General features: G+C 48.8%; 1 protein-coding gene across 1 annotated transcript; it reads right to left on the reverse strand.

Moving 5' to 3' along the window:
* Window positions 1-172: 172 nt before the first annotated feature.
* On the reverse strand, window positions 173-8,821 carry RASL10A (RAS like family 10 member A). Its single transcript, XM_033136390.1, has 3 exons — window positions 8,517-8,821; window positions 1,631-1,785; window positions 173-513 (listed from the first exon to the last, which is right to left on the reverse strand). Exons 1-3 carry the CDS (start codon window positions 8,730-8,732, stop codon window positions 243-245), a joined length of 642 nt encoding a protein of 213 aa, XP_032992281.1. The 5' UTR covers window positions 8,733-8,821; the 3' UTR covers window positions 173-242.
* Window positions 8,822-16,904: the final 8,083 nt, after the last annotated feature.

Consider the following 16,904-nt stretch of genomic DNA (forward strand, 5'->3'; position numbering starts at 1 on the left):
CCTCCAAGGTGCTCATCACACCAAGCAGAAACAGCCAGGGATTTCAAGGGGTTAGCCCTGCAAACACGGCCCTGGTGGCCGAGATGTGGCCCTCAGCTTCCCACTACTGCTCCAATGTCCGAACCTCTTGGAAAGGTGGGGGGGGGGCGGACCACATTGCAAGGGGTTGGGCTAGACGACCCTCCCGACTCTACAATTCCATTGTTCTGTGAGCACGCCCCCTGGTGGCCGGCAGGGTCTCCTCACATCAGGCTGCACCTGTTCCTGTGCAGCGCCCCCTGGAGGCGCATGGCAGAGTGGTTGTTCCTGCAGCCTCGGGCCAAGACGCTGCAGAGGAGCTCCTTGAAGAGGAGGAAGATGTGCCAGTTGAACTTGGCAGAGCACTCCATGTAGCCGCATTTCCAGCTCTTCTTGACCAGCAGAGAGAGGGCCCGGCGGGGGGAGAAGCGCTGGCGCTGCAGGTCCCTCTTGTTCCCCACCACAATGATGGGGGCTTCGCCAGTGCTGCTCGCCCTAGGAGAGGAAGAGGAATCGCAAGTTCATAGAGTAGAGAAAGAAGGTCAGAGCGATGCACAGACCCCAAACCTCCAGGCTCTCCCCATCCTGGGGCCCTCCAGAAATTTTGGGCCATAACTCCCATTAGCCCCAGCCAAGTGGTAGTCCAAAATGGCCCTGCTGGCTGGGGCTGATGGGAAGGGTAGTCTAAAGTAGCCATGCTGGCTAGGGATGATGGGAATTGTAGTCCAAAGTAGCCATGCTGGCTAGGGATGATGGGAATTGTAGTCCAAAGTGGCCATGCTGACTAGGGGTGATGGGAATTGTAGTCTAAAGTGGCTATGCTGCCTAAGGATGATGGGAATTGTAGTCCAAAATGGCCATGCTGACTAGGGATGATGGGAATTGTAGTCCAAAATGGCAGTGCTGCCTAGGGATGATGGGAATTGTAGTCCAGAGTGGCCATGCTAGCTGGGGCTTATTTCTCCCCATGCAAATAGCTGTATTTCATTGGATATTTGAAAGTGGGACTGGGCTTCTTTAAGGCTGCAATCCTAACCCCATTTACCTGGGAATAAAACCCACACTGAGCTCAACAGTAGGACTTCTGAGTAGTCATGTTGCACCACCAGATGGGTGGTGGTGTGTTTAAAGGTAAAGGTAAAGGGACCCCTGACCATTAGGTCCATTCGTGTCCGACTGCGGGGTTGTGGCACTCATCTCGCGTTACTGGCCGAGGGAGCCGGCGTGCAGCTTCCGGGTCATGTAGTCAGCATGACTAAGCCGCTTCTGGCGAACCAGAGCAGCGCACGGAAACGCCGTTTACCTTCCCGCCGGAGCGGTACCTATTTATCTACTTGCACTTTGACGTGCTTTCAAACTGCTAGGTTGGCAGGAGCTGGGACCGAGCAATGGGAGCTCACCACATCGCAGGGATTCTGAGCAACAAGCCCTAGGCTCTGTGGTTTAACCCACAGCGCCACCTGCGTAAATCCCACTGAATTCCCCATGAGTGATCCATAAGAGAGGTGGGTTGAGGACTGTAGCCTCACTCTGGAGGGAAAAGCAGCTTTCCTGATTCTGTGCTCCCCACCCCGCCCAATCCACCCGCTTCTCTCCCATCCCTTCTGCTCACCTGTTCTCCTGGATCTGCTGACGGATCATTTTCACATACTCGAAGCTTTCTGGGCTGCAGATATCATACACCAGGACGTAGGCATCAGTGTTTCGCAGCCCTCGGGATTTCAGGTCTGACCACTCCTGGTGGGCGAGAGGAAAAGATGGGGGAAGCTGGTGCAACGAAAAAGGGACATTGTCACTCAGCTGCATTGTACGGAGTCAGGCCCATGAGTCCATCCAGCTCAGTATTGTCAACACTGACTGGCAGTAGCTCTCCAGGGTTTCAGGCAAGGACCTTTTCCCAGCTCTATTTGGAGATGGTGGGGTTTGAACCCGAGACCTTCTGCCTGCAAAGCAGATGCTCTGCCACCGAGGTACATCCCTGTCAACTATCCAGATATAGAACAGGTAGGGAACTCTTTTCATCCTTATGCCAACCTTCTCAAAAGTTAATGATAACAAAAATAGCCATAATAACTACTTATATTCCTACCAATATTAATTACATTTATTCATTACTTGCCCCCACTTTATTTTGTCTTATAAGTATGGAGCGAGTTCATAAATTTATTATTATTATTATTATTATTATTATTGTTATTAATTGGATTTATATACAGCCCTATACCCAGAGGTCTCAGGGCGGTTCACAGAAAAGATCAACATAAAACCACAATATATATAATCAAAATAAAAACAACAAGCCAATAACACACACCCCAAAGAGCTGCATTTTAAAAGGGTATAGGGTGTCAAACAGATCAACTAAAGGCCTAGTTAAAAAGGAACGTTTTTGCCTGGTGCCTTAAGGTGTATAATGAAGGTGCCAGGCGAACTTCCCTGGGGAGAGCATTCCACAGATGGGGAGCCACTGCAGAGAAGGCCTGCTCTCATGCTGCCACCCTCCGGACCTCTCGAGAAGGAGGCACATGAAGGAGGACCTCAGAAGATGATCTCAGGGACCAGGTAGGTTAATATGGAAAGAGCGGTCCTTGAGGTATTGTGGTCCTGAGCCATTTAAGGCTCTATAGGTCCAGAAACTAATTGGTAGCCAGTTCAGTCAGACCAGGATCGGTGTAAATTATGCTCAAACTGTCTTGCTCTGGTTAGCTCTGCTGAATTCTGAACTAGCTGAAGTTTCCAAACCGTCTTCAGAGGCAGCCGTACATAAAACGCATTTCAGTAATCTAACCTTGAAGTTACCGAGCATAGGCAACAGTAGTTAGGCTATCCCTGTCCAGATAGGGGCATAGCTAGGCCACCAGCTGAAGCTGATGGAAGGCACTCGGGGCCACTGAGGCCACCTGAGCCACGAGCGATAGCAGAGGATCTAGCAGTACCCCCAAGATTCAAACCTGCCCCTTCAGAGGAAACGTAACCCCATCAAGAGCAGGCAACCTCCTAGTCATCTAGTCTAGACATAAAATGTCTTTAATCAACTTATGATCCTGAAAGCATAGTTTCAAACAACATCGAAAGAATAAAACCACATTATTTATGTTAAGTAGTCATCTTGAAATATGATAGAAAAGGACAAGTCCTGCCCCACCCTGCTAAAAGATGAACACAACAGGCTACGGTGTTACTGCATCGTATCAACCCAATTAAGAACCAACTGCCTGGGTCAAGAAGAGGGTCATTGCCCAGTGCCTAAAATTTGATGGTGACAATGCCATGCAGGCACATTTCTCTGGGGAGAGTGTTCTGCAGCCAGGGGGCCACCACCCTCCCCACCTCCACCTACATGTATCATTGGTAGGCGGAGCCAGAAGCAAAAGTGGGCGGGGCAATATCTTGCAGGGGGGGGGCCCCCCTGTAACTTAAGTCCATCTCCATCTTTAGATCTCCCTTCGGTCTCACCTCCTGCAAAACACAGGCAGGGCCTCCGCATCAACTGAAGTCAACTGTGAAATGCAATTAGCGGCTCGCTGAAGTTCAGGGGATGGGATGGAAACAAAGCGTTTATTTTTAACCCAGATAGTAATAATGAAACACCATGAAACGGGGGGAGCAGGAGCGCTGAGGGCCTGTCACCACCATGTCTTCTTTTCCTGAAGCTGGCACTCATTTCTGGAGCCTGAACATTTATTTCCAGCCAAGGAGATCATCTCCTGAAGGGTCCCTGCCCTGCACCACCTCAGATGAATGTGCCGTGGAATTCTACTCAATGTTGATCCAGAGCAGATTCCAATGTGTAGTTAGCAGAGTAAAAAGTTAAACACATTGCAGGATTCCCAAAAAATAGCCCAGAGGCAATTGTATTTCCTCCAGCAGTTCCACTCATTTTCTCTGCTTAGAATTTAATTCCCACTTCCAAAACCCCTCTCCCTTCTCTCTCACTGAAGCAGCCACCTGCTCCTCTGGAACCAATGACCGACCTTTGGCATGCTGTGGCCAAAACAACACCTGTAGAGCATGTCACAAAAGAAGCTTGCTTGCAATAGGGTGTTGCACATGCCCCATAAGAACACAATAAGAGCCTTGCTGGATTAGGCCAATAGCCCATCTAGGTCCAACATCCTGTTCTCACAGTACTTAACCAGGTGCCCCAAATGGGAAACTTTTAAGCAGGACCCGAGCCCAAGGGCAACTCTCCTCTCCTGTGGCTTCCAGCAGCTGGTATTTCAGAAGCATTACTGTCTCCAACCATGGCTCCAACCATCTTTTAAAGCCATCGTGGCCTCTGGCCACCACTGCCTCCTGTGGGAGTGAGTTCCATAGTTTAACTAGGCAGGGATTGGACTAGATGACTCTTGGGGTCCCTTCCAACTCTACCATTCTAAGGATTTTATTTTATCAGTCTTGAATCTTCAGCTTCATTGGATGCCCACCAGTTCTGGCATTATGAGAGAGGGAGAAAAACTTCCCCAATACCCACTTTCTTTAGGCCAACTTGCCTCTGACAGGGGAGGAAGAAAATAGGCATGAGGACTAGTTCCATCTAGTCCCGTCTCCCTTATTTTTCTGTCTTCTTTTGATTCCACCCACCCTCTGCTTCTTCAGAACTGGCCTTCCTGCCATCCACCAGAACTCGCATCTTGCCCCTAAGTGAGGATGGGTCCAGCGGCGGAGGAAGCCTCTTCGCTGCCCGGGGCGGATGTGGCATGGAGGTGAGGGGTGGGCCAGCGAGGAGGGGGCATGGCATGACGCCCCCTCCTCGCTGGCCCGCCCCTTGCACCAAAAAAGAGCCGCTGAATGGGGGGAAAGGCGGCATGCGAGCAGGCTGCAGGGCGAGGCCGCTCCGCCCCGCAGCCTGTTCGGGGCCCACCCGGTGGTGTGGGGTAGGGCAGGGCCGGCCAAAGTGTCACCCTCCCTCCCCTGGAACCCAGGGTGGGCCGCCCCCACCCCCTTGCTCCACCCCTGGATGGGCCATCTGCAGTGTGGGTGTGGCCGAGGGGGTTAGCCTCCATTTTCATCAGCAGGCAACACAAACTCTTCCCTTTGGCTTACTATTTAAGGATTCTTGAAAGCCAGAGTGGGGAGATGGGAAGCTTTGAGAAACAGCTTGAGTGTTGGAGGAAAGTGCCAAAAATTGAAGAACCAAGTTAACTCCACCCCCACCCCCTTTCCATTACTTTATTTTTGGACCGGCAGTCAAATCCCACAGACATTAAGAGAAACGTTGTTACTATTTCTGCAGAATTTTGCCACATTCTGCTAGCTATGGGGGAGATGCAATGTGGGCATTCTAAGTCCCACTTGGAAGCAATTCTGGCTGTCTCCTTCAGCTGCACATCTGGTTTCCAAGATTTCACCAGACCAAACTCGCACACTTTCAAGCAGGGAAGGGCTGCAGCTCAGAGACAGAGCACTTGGTTAGTGTGTAGAACAGTGTTTTTCAAACACTGTTCCGCGGCACACTAGTGTGCCGCGAGATGTTGCCTGGTGTGCCGTGGGTAAAATTGAAAAATTACTTTATATATAGTCAATATATATAAAATTACTTTATATAGTCAATATAGGTACAGAGTTAATTTTTTTAACATTTTCTAATGGTGGTGTGCCTCGTGATTTTTTTCATGAAACAAGTGTGCCTTTGCCCAAAAAAGGTTGAAAAACACTGGTGTAGAAGGTGCCAGGTTTGATCCCTGATGGAATCTCCAGGCAGGGTTGAAAAAGCACCCTGCCTGAAACCCTAGAGAGCTGCTGCCAGTGTAGACAACACTGACCTACATGAACCAATGGTCTGACTTAGTATAAGGCTGCTTCCTACGTATGTATCTCTCTACTGTTGTCACCACGCGGGTGGTGCTGTGGGTTAAACCACAGAGCCTAGGGCTTGCCAATTAGAAGGTCGGCGGTTTGAATCCCCGCAACGGCGTGAGCTCCCATTGTTCGATCCCTGCTCCTGCCAACCTAGCAGTTCGAAAGCACACAGTGTAAGTTGATAAATAGGTACCGCTCCGGCAGGAAGGTAAACAGCGTTTCCGTGCGCTGCTCTGGTTTGCCAGAAGTGGCTTAGTCATGCTGGCCACATGACCCGGAAGCTGTATGCTGGCTCCCTCGGCCAGTAAAGCGAGATGAGTGCCACAACCCCAGAGTCCTCTGCGACTGGACCTAATGGCCAGGGGTCCCTTTACTTTTACTGTTATTATAATTACTTTGATTTATTACCTGCCCTTGACCCTAAGGTCTCAAACTAGATCACAACCAGTGGCGTGCAGTGAAGTTTTTCACAGGGAAACAGGGTCAGAGGTGCCAGATTGCAAGGTGTGTGTGGGGGGGAGATGTTGTACCTGTGAGCATCATGCCTCCCTGCCTAAGCCAAGCAGAACAGTGGCGCTGTGGTCTAAACCACTGAGCCTCTTCGGCTTGCCAATCAGAAGGTCAGCGGTTTGAATCCCTACAACAGAGTGAGCTCCCGTTGCTCTGTCCCAGCTCCTGCCAACCTAGCAGTTCAAAAGCACACAAGTGCAAGTAGATAAATAGGTACCGCTGCAGTGGGAAGGTAAATGGTGTTTCCGTGCGCTCTGGTTTCTGTCACGGTGTTCTGTTGCGCCAGAAGCAGTTTAGACATGCTGGCCACATGACCCAGAAAGCTGTCTGTGGACAAACACTGGCTCACTTGACCTGAAAGCAGAGATGAGTGCCGCAACCCCATAGTCACCTTTGACTGGACTTTGACTGGACTTAACCATCCAGGGGTTCTCGACCTTTACCTCCCCCCCCCATGGGCTTTAGGAAGGAGGCACCAGGCTTTAATGCTTTAATACTCTCATTTTCCAGGAGCATTTAAGGGACCAGCCTAGTCCCCCCTAGTCCACTGACAGCACACCACTGGTCACAACGAATTAAGATAATAAAACTAATTGCAATCAGAAGAATAAGGTGGGTCCTGCACTTCAAGTGTCAAATGCCAGGGTAAAAGAGATGCATTTTCATCATATGGAGAAAACTACCGTGCAAGTGCCAGGACACCTTCTGTGGAGAGGGAATTCCACCTCTTAGGAGCTCCCACAGAAAATGCATAATGACTAGAGGCATTCGTTGTTGATTGAAAAAGTGAAATGTGAGATAACCGAAAATCATAATGGACAAGTCTATCAACAAACTTCATTAGCCTGGGTCCCTGGAGTGGAATGTCCATGTTCGGAGGCAATGTGAGTTGGGTTCCAGAGGTTGGGGACCAGTGGCATCCTGCCCTTTCCCCTTCACTCCTGCGGAACTGCTGGATATGCACTGTCCTAATTATGGACCTGACTTACATGCAGCAGAGCACAGGGGCTTGGTGTAAAAGCAGACCTAATGCCTTGCAAGGAAGAGTAGAGTTCTCCAAACTTGTCTGCCAACTCACCCAGCCAGCTAAGCAAGCACATTTTACACCTGCTCTGTGCTGCCTTGCAGGAAAGTTTAGGAAAATGCTTACACCAAACCTCTCCTGACCTAGTGCAATCCAGGTGTTGCGGACTACAATTCCTAACAGCCCTGGCCAGGCATGAAGGAACGTGTTGCCTAACAACATCTGGTGGGCCTGAGTTTGCCACTCCTGGGAAAGAACACAGTGTTAAGTAACAAAACGAAGCAAGCTCAGGTGTGCTGTCCCAACGGTAGAGGTAGAATATAGCCATGGTGGCTGGTGGCCATTAATTGCCTTATGCCCCCATGAATTTCTCTAATTCCCTTTTAAAGCCATCCAGGTTGGTGGCCATCACTACCTGAAAGACTGCCTTCTTCCCTGCAGACCCTCTTAGATGCTAAGACTGGCAGAGGGAGCTCTCTTGGTTGTTGAACTGCCCTCTGGAGCTGCGGTGGGTGGCCCAGGAGAGGGAATTCTGTGGGGGCCTCTAAACTGTGAAACTCCCTCCCTCTCCGCAGGGGTGCAACTGGCACTTTCATTAGACACTTTTCGGTGAATGCTGAAGACACACCTCCTTCACCCTGGTTTTGGATACTTGAGGTGTATATTTCTAGGGTCTGCCTTATTTCTGCAAGTGGTTTCAAATGGTTTTCAATATTGAGCTTTGGTTATTAGGGCGAAGGGCAGGTAATTAATTCATAATCATATGATGCTGATCACTGGGCTGCTGTCAAGGCAAACTGGATTCTAAATGTGCTCAATGGTGTTTTAAAATGTGTAAGCCACCTTGAACCCCAGCTTGGGAGAAGGGTGGGATATATACTATAATAGTAAATAATAATAATAATAATAATAATAATAATAATAATAATACATAGAGTGAATCCCCTAGTTGAACAACCCACAGCATATTTCCATCATACCTAACAGAGGGTCCCAAACCAATTAGAAAACTAACCAATCTGGCCTCAGCACAGCCACACTATATCCCACAAGTGATCTGTTGTTCACTTGTAGAATTCACAAGCATAGCCAAATATATTCGGGAGGATGAGTTTGGGTTGAGTTGAGTTGTGGGGAACAGAGGATTTTAATAAAAGCCCACCTGAGAGCTGTTTGCTGGGAACGCCGTCAAGTAAGGGACATCCATAATCTTCATGTCATACATGTTCCCGTTGAAAATGACTGAGGGCCGGTAGGTACGGCGGCGCTCCGTCGGGCTGTAAGTCTCTGTAAAGTCGTGGTGCAAGAACTGACGGATAATGGCCGTTTTGCCCACCTTCGGGGCTCCCAGGACAGCCACTGACAGAGTCTCCACCATCGTCTTCTTTTAGGACCTTGGATAGTTCCCAAACTCCCGTCCCCCGCAAGCGATCGGAGGAGAGAAGTGTATTAATCCACGGAGACCTCTGAGGGAGACCTGTCTCGGAAGGCGCCCTCAGGGTAAGACTTTAGGGCAGAGGCCCGGGGCCCCACTCAGCAGCAGGAGCAGGAGCCCTCCACCCCTCCATGCAGCGCTTTAAAGTGAGTGAAGTAATACCAATTGCCCATTAAAGTAGGGGGGAGGCGGTGACACCATGAAGTCCAGAGTCTAAAATTAGTTCTCTGCACCACTGGGTTGACTTGATGTTGACTTTAGTCGGTCCTCACAGTAAGACATCAGATCCGTGCCCTTTCTTTTAGCCGCAACCCCGCTCACTTCCTTAACGGACTGATTAATTAATTCATTATGACTGTTGTTTTGCTACTCCGAAAGTCCCCCGGGTTTACAGTCGCTCAGCTGGGTTCTCATAAACTCACCTCCTTGAGGGTGGCTCCTCCTGAGCCCGCCTCATCTAGTCTCTACCCCACCCAAGATCAAAAAGTCCTCCCCCCCCCCAACCCTTCCAAGATCTTCTCAAGTTTGCGTCAATCGAGCTGCTGTCCCGGGAACGCAGGCTGCCAGCTGAGCCGCCCTCAGGTAAAGAGATTTCACGATTCACTGGAGAGATGAACTCACCGAGTCGAGAAAGGGAGAAAGAGGCGACCGGAGCTTGAAGGACAGCCGTTCCGGGAACCCTGGCTGGCAAGTCCCGTCCCCCAACTCCATCCAAATCGAGCTGCTTTGAAGGGCAGCGCGTGTGCCAGTAGAGAGCTGGCCCTCCCCACTTTTTCTGCTCTTCTAATCCAATTAAAAAGGAAGGCGAGAAGTTCTCCCAAATATTGGAGGAGGCTGGGAGACCGAGACGACAGCTGTCACTCCAGATCCAGACCCGCCCGGCTCAAGATCCTCGCTCCGAAACGGCGCTCAACCTTGAGGAACGGGACGCCAAGTCAGCCTCTGCCCCGCTGGCGCGCAGCCGGCCGGGCATCGCTGCTGCTGCTGCTGCCTGCCCGGCTCCAGCGGCGCTCTCCCGGCCCCGTCCTCATGCTGGACCCTCGCCTCGCCTGCGGATCCCGTCCGGGGGAGGGCTCGCGGCTGCTACCTCTCCCTTCCCGGGCGCCGAAGATGGAGCGGAGCGCATCGCTCCTCTTTCAGCACCCTGGACAGAGCACTGCGGTGCTGCTGGGCGCCCGCCTTTCCCCGGCGCTGCCCGGAGTTCCAAGCTGCGGCAGAAGGAGAAACCCGCTCTATGCCTACTCGGAGAGAGAGGTCGAGCACGTGAGAAGGGCGCGGCGGGGAAGGAAACGCGCGGGTTGTGTGTGTGTGTGGTAGGGGGAGAGAGCGAGCAGGGGAGGCGCCTCTGCCTGGTGAGGGCTGGAAATCTGTTGGTTAAGCAATCCAGCGCGGGAGAGGGAAGGGTAGGAGGACGAGCTATGTGGGAAGAGGAAGAGTGAGCGGGGGGTTGCGTTGCATCTTCTCTCTCTCTCTCTCTCCATCCCGCCCCCCTCCTCACTTCCCAGGGATGCAGAAAATGTGACTTCATAGTTCGCTGCTACAATGCAGCCTTTCCTTCTCCAGAAGCGCAGCAGAGTTCAACTGAGGAGCAATCTGAAGGTTTCCGAGTGTCTTTTGTGGAGCTGCCCGGGTCCTGGGGCGTCCCTTGTAGTAAGGAACGGAAGGGAATGTATAAAAAAGTTGGCTTTGTCTTCCGAACTTAAGTGTACGAAATGGTGAGTCATCCGGCACTTCCCAGAAAAGGCTCGAGGTATTGACGAGCTGCAAATGTATTTACACTTAGGTGACTACGAGGTAGGTGATTTGAAGAGGGAAAGATGTGTAATTGATTGACGGGCCTCATTCGCATTCCAGCTGGGGGGTGTTTTCACAAGCAATGAGTATTATGATTATAATGAACAATAAACATTCGCTTGTTTGTTTGCTGTTATTAATTACCCGCCTTTCACCTCAAGGTCCCGGGGCAGGTTGCAACAATCAAAATAGTGAAAACAACTTAGAATCACAGGAATAAGCTGGGTCTAAAAGAAAGTCTGGTTCTCCCAAATATTTTCCCAGTAGTAATGTATAGAAGTGAGAGCTGAACCCAGTAGTAATGTATGGAAGTGAGAGCTGGACCATAAAGAAGACTGATCGGCGAAGAATTGATGCTTTTGAATTATGGTGCTGGAGGAGACTCTTGAGAGTCCCATGGACTGCAAAAAGATCAAACTTATCCATCCTTAAAGAAATCAGCCCTGAGTGCTCATTGGAAGGACAGATCCTGAAGTTGAGGCTCCAGTACTTTGGCCACCTCATGAGAAGAGAAGACTCCCTAGAAAAGACCCTGATGTTGGGAAAGATGGAGGGCACAAGGAGAAGGGGACGACAGAGGACGAGATGGTTGGACAGTGTTCTTGAAGCGACTAGCATGAGTTTGGCCAAACTGCGGGAGGCAGTGAAAGATAGGTGTGCCTGGCGTGCTCTGGTCCTTGGGGTCACGAAGAGTCGGACACGACTGAACAACTGAACAACAACAAAAGAAAGTCAGGGTGGTGTAGTGGTTAGAACGTCGGACTAGGACCTGGGAGATCAGGGTTCGAAATTCCACTCAACCATGAAGCTCACTGAGTGACCTTGTGGGCCAGTCACTCCTGCCTCTCAGCCTAACCTGCCTCGTAGGGTTGTTGTGGGGATTAAATGATGAGAAGGAGAACTATGTACACTACATTGAGCTCCTTGGAGAAAAGTTGTGCTATACTGTAAATGAAATAAATATACATCAGAAATGTCAAATTGTCTTAAATGCATCCCTTAGTGAAGGTTTTAAATACGAGGGGGCAAGTGAGCATGATTCATTTTCGCCTGAAGTGTACTAGCCAATGCAAGCACTGTACTTGAATTTATTTTAACATTTCTTTTTTACTAAAAGAAGAAGAACAACCCTCCCCCGTTTCAAAGAGGTGCATTGTGATCTGCCAGGGAAAATGGGAATTTTAAGTTTGTTTATGTTGTCATTATTTGGGCCTGAGTGAATTATGACTGATCTTACTTTTCTACTGTTAAACTTCAGTTTCCTGATGGTTAGATCCATAGAGGGGCTGTGAGCCTTGGCACTTCCCTTAGTACACAGGAGCACAGGAAGATGCCTTAATCCCAAGTCAGACCACTGGGCCATTTAGCACAGTATTGTCTACACTGACTGGCAGCAGCTCGCACGTTTTTTAAGTTATTAAGTAATTAGCAAGTGCCAACTGGGACTAAAAGAAAAAAGAAAGACATCTTCCAGCTATGCTGGAGGCAGGTGTGTGTGTCTCCATTCTAACCTCAGGGGGGGGGCAGTGAAGATGCAGTCTTTACTATGAGAATTGGGCTCCCCTGCACCTCTGATGGAGGAAGCTTCCAGACTGTCACTATTTGTTTTTTTTTTTTTTATAAGAATTTATTGGCATTTTTCTATAACAACATATACCCACACCCACACCTACAATTAAACAAATGCAAAACAAATAAAACAAATACAAACAATGTCAAGTTTTCTTATTGCATCTTTCTAGAAAAAAAAAAAAATTCTATTTCCATATCTTGACTATTGACTTCCCCTGCCTTTTCACCTTCGAGTTTATATCCTTAATCTATTTTATAACCATTTCTCCTAAAAAAGAAAAAAGAAATTAAATTCAGTTGTATAATTACAATCAATTATATCTTCAACATTTTACTAAAAATACATCATCATAATAATACCTCGTCATAATTCTTCTTCATTTATTCTTATCGATTTCTTATCTTAATCTACATCTTGATCTCAATCCTCTTAATCCATAAACTTAATCCACTTAAATTCACTTTACTTATACTCCCCCTCACAGATCTTCACAACTCATTCGATCAAATCTATCTCTTCTATCCTTAAGATTGCTGCTAATAACATGATAACTTGAAATATCTCCTTTCATGTTCAAATAAAAAATATAACAGAAAATTGTTGACAGTATTCACCCTCCGATTTCAGTTTACCATATCAGGCTACCTTAAATTTTACTTAATGCTTCACCCCACACCCCCTCTGTCCATTATTCTTCTCCTGGTGGCTTCAGCACTAAACTTCCATGTAGCTTCCCTCTCCAAACGTCCACAGATCCAGGCACAGTCCAAATCTCTCCTTGCCACGAGATCAGAGGTATCCATCTCATCATCTCTCAGCTTCTTCGGTTCTTTGTAACATTTCTTTTCTTCTTGTAAATACCTTAATTCTCTGTCCCTGGCCCCCGAGCTCACACCTCGGGGACTGGATATAAGAAATCTTGACGTCGCCTTGGGGCTGCCACCCCCAGAAAGCGAATTTCTTCTCCGAAGTAGCTCACTCATTTCTCTCCAACTTTGCATCAACCCTCTCAGCTCCTTGGCAAGGCATTCTTCCAAAATGTCAAAAGTTTTAAAAGCCTCCTCTGTGGGCAATTGGTTCCATTTCAGACCCCCACACAAGACTTTGACTTTTCTACAAAGCAGTTCCACCTTCAAGGCAGTGAGTCTCTGTTCATCCGTTAGTCCAGAGTTCAATACCAGTTCAAGGACGAAACCCAACATACTGGCAGAGGAGGAGGAAGTGGGTGTCATATTTCTACTCCCCTCTTTGTTCGTCGCCATTTTCCTGAGCTGGAGCGCAAATACCGCAACTTTAAATGGAGATATTTTCCTCTAGTTAACTTCCCGAAAGAAAAGTTTGCCAGTCTCATGTGTCGATTTTAAATACATTGTAACCAGTTCTGTAGCAGTAATCACTCAAATTGGTTAGATTCTTGAGCTCGAAGGGAGGGAGGCAGGCTGCCCTTCTCCTTCCCCCCGGATCGTCCCAAAAGCACGATTTCTACTCAAATTCTTTACTCACGACCACCGGGTTCCCTTAGCTCCATTCTTCACAGGTAGAACTTAGACGCTCACCGCGGGCTCTGTCGCCGCATTTGCATCCCGGTTGGGGCATGTCCCCGAAGCCCGGCTCCGGTTGTCCCTTCACCCCCACTCCCCCTTTACAGGGGGAGCGAGGGAAGGGTTCGGAGCCTCCGCGGGCGCTGCCGGGGAGCCCAGGGTGCGGGACGCTCTTCCCGCACCCCAACCGGAGCCCCGCTTTGCGGTAGCGGGGCTCCTGACCCCCGGGATGGACAGGGCGCTTCGGACCCGAAGCAGCCCTCGACCACCCGGCGATTGCGTCGCCGCCGGAAGTCCTTCCAGACTGTCACTATTTGGGGGGTGAGATTAAGTCACATAGTGGCGAATCCAGGTTGAGCCATGGAAATAGATTTGGAGCTCTTGGGGAAACCCACCCCAACTCAAAGAGTGTAGGCAGAGCATAACTATCATGGCTAGTAACAACTGACGGACCTCTCCTCCATGAATTTGTCTAATCCTCTTTTAAAGGTTGGTGGCTATTTCTTGTGGAGGTGAGTTCCACAGTTTAACTATGCACTGCATGAACAAGTCCTTCCTTTTATCTGCCCTGAATCTTCCAACATTCAGCTTTCATTGGACGTGCATTAGTTCTAGCGAAGCAAATCAGATTGAATGCTTGTTATACAAGCCAGCGTCATCTAATCACCCTTCATTGAATGCTCAATAAAAAAGGTTGTCTCAAGGTGCCCTTGGTTAAAGGAGAACACAGGAACCTAGGAACCCTGCCTTATACTGAGTCGGACCACTGGTCCATTTAGCTCAGGATTGTCTGCAATGATTGACAACGGCTCTCGGGGTTTTCAGACAGGAGACATTCCCCGTTTTATCTGGAGATGTTGAGCCTTGAACCTGGGACTATCTGCATGCAAATCATGTTCTCTGCCTGTGAGCTATGATCCTACCCCTTTAAAAGAAAAGGAAGTTACTAGTCCACATGGTTCTAATTAAGGGTAAGTGGAAACATAGGGGGCTGCCTTAGTATTGTTGACACTGGCTGGCAGTGACTCTCCAAGGTTTTAGGCAAGCAGTCTTTCCCAGCCCTTTCTGGAGATGCCATTGGAGATTAAACCTGGGACCTTCTACATGCAAGGCAGATGCTCTACTGCTGAGCTAAGAAAAATAGTTCAACAAGAAAAAGTCCCCAAGATAATTATTTTAACGAGGAACGTGCATGGCGGCTTGGCCTTGAGTCGATTAACAGCACAGTTTACTCTGAGATAACTCTAGAATTCCCCAACTAGATGTTCATAGGACTATAGAAACCAAAGTATATTTGGCGTTTCCACCGCCCATGAAAATTGTTGTGAGAAAAATCACAGAGTACCCACATCCCTACCGCCAACCAGCTGTTTCTAACAGGAAATCTCAACAACTTTCCAGCATTCCCAAGTATGCTTTGGAGACCCAGCGCAGTGGAATGTGTAGGAGAGCAGCTCCCTGCCTTAAGCCTGCTGCTAACGAAATGATTTAATTACTGCAGCTATAAAAAGAAATATCAGCCTTGCACTCAAAACACCCGACTCAGCCTGATTGAGAAATGAGGAGTCTGGCAGGAAGGTGAAGGTCTTAATGAACCAACAAGAACATCGCAACTCTCCCCAGACTTACTGTTTAATATTTGCAAATGTCAGGACATAAGGAGAGCCTGATGGATCAAGCCCAGTGGCCCATCCAGTCCAGCATCCTGTTCTCAAAGTAGCCAACCAGATGCCCCCAATAGGAAACCCTCGAGCAAGACCCAAAGACAAGAGCACTCCCCACGCTTGCAGTTTCCAGCAACTGGTATTCAGAAGCATTACTGTGGAGGCATCAATAGCCCTCTCCTCCGTGAATCTGTCTGATCCTCTTTCAAAGCTGTCCAAGCTAGTGGCCATCCCTGCCTCCTGTGGGAGGGAGTTCCATAGTTTAATTAGGCAAGGTGTGAGGAAGTCCTCCCTTTTTACCTGTCCTGAATCTTTCCAACATGCAAGTGGGAGAAGGGCAGTAGCTCATCGGTAGTCAGGGATTTGCTATGAGGAATTATGAAAGATGAAGCAGACCATTTGTGTCATGATGAAAGCATCACCTGACTGGGTTTGATTTCATAAATCATAATTTCTGATCTATTCCCAGAAAGGCATTCCATCTCTCCCATTTTACTCTAGGCCTGACAGTCACACACCAGTCTTCCAATCTTGCACAGACCTTTGCTCTTTGCTGCTCAGGCATCCGCTGTGATAAAGATAAGGAGGAGGTACCATATATACCCGAGTATAAGCCGACCCGAATATAAACCGAGGCACCTAATTTTCCTACAAAAAACCTGGGAAAGCTTATTGACTCAAGTATAAGCCGGTTCACCTTTGGGCTGCTCCTTCCTCTTCCTCCTTTGCCAAGTTTGCATTTATGTGAGCAGTTCAGGAATGGAACAAGCTGCCAGGGGAGAGTAAAGAACCGCCGTTCTTGTACGCTTCTTAAGGAATGGTTGACAGGGGAGAGCAGGTGGCAGCACGAGCAGAGAGAAAGGGCTTCTTTCTCGCCTCCCTCCCCCACTGCCCGCCTCACTCGAGTATAAGCCGAAGGCAGCTTTTTCAGCACAAAAAATGTGCTGAAAAACTAGGCTTATACTCAAGTATATACGGTACCTTTGTTGTCCAGGCAAACATCCCTGGAAGTAGTAGTAAAATCCCTCTTCTTCCTTTTCCTGCTGTAAATTACCTCTTGGGGATTTGTTAAGTGGATTCTTTCTGGGTTTCTGTTTACCTGCCTTTTTGCATCTTGCATGCTTCAAGGAAAAATACTTAGTAAAAAGAGTTTCCTATGATCTGACTGTCCCACGTGGGGACTTCTTGAATCGTCAAGAGCAACTTTGATTGGCTCTTGCGAAATGCTGTATGGAAAATCCTTTGTGAATAAAGCGTCCTGGGTCCAGGGGTGTGGATGGCACTTTGCATGCACCTCCGCCCAGAGCCTTGCTGGACAAGCCTCTGTGTGGTCTTTTACTCATTAATCAGAGCCCAGTTCTCCATGTTGCATTCAGAACGCAACAGGTAGAACATACAGAAGGCCCCAGGTTCAACCTGCAACATCTCCTGGTGGGGCTGGGAAGGTCCCATGCCTGAAACCCTGGAGAGCTGCTGCCAGTCAGTGCAGACAATACTGAAGTGAACTGGATGAATGGGAGACTATTCTACTCCTGTTCCTGCA

Source organism: Lacerta agilis, chromosome 17 (assembly GCF_009819535.1).
Source record: "Lacerta agilis isolate rLacAgi1 chromosome 17, rLacAgi1.pri, whole genome shotgun sequence".
In the NCBI taxonomy this organism is placed as follows: Eukaryota; Metazoa; Chordata; class Lepidosauria; order Squamata; family Lacertidae; genus Lacerta; species Lacerta agilis.

Coding starts and splice junctions, on each gene's coding strand:
- RASL10A (XM_033136390.1), bottom strand. CDS start 8,732: ATGGTGGAGACTCTGTCAGTGGCTGTCCTGGGAGCCCCGAAGGTGGGC. Junction 1,786..8,516: donor TCCCAGCAAACAGCTCTCAG/GTGGGCTTTTAT, acceptor TCGTTGCACCAG/CTTCCCCCATCTTTTCCTCT. Junction 514..1,630: donor CAGCAGATCCAGGAGAACAG/GTGAGCAGAAGG, acceptor TTCCTCTCCTAG/GGCGAGCAGCACTGGCGAAG.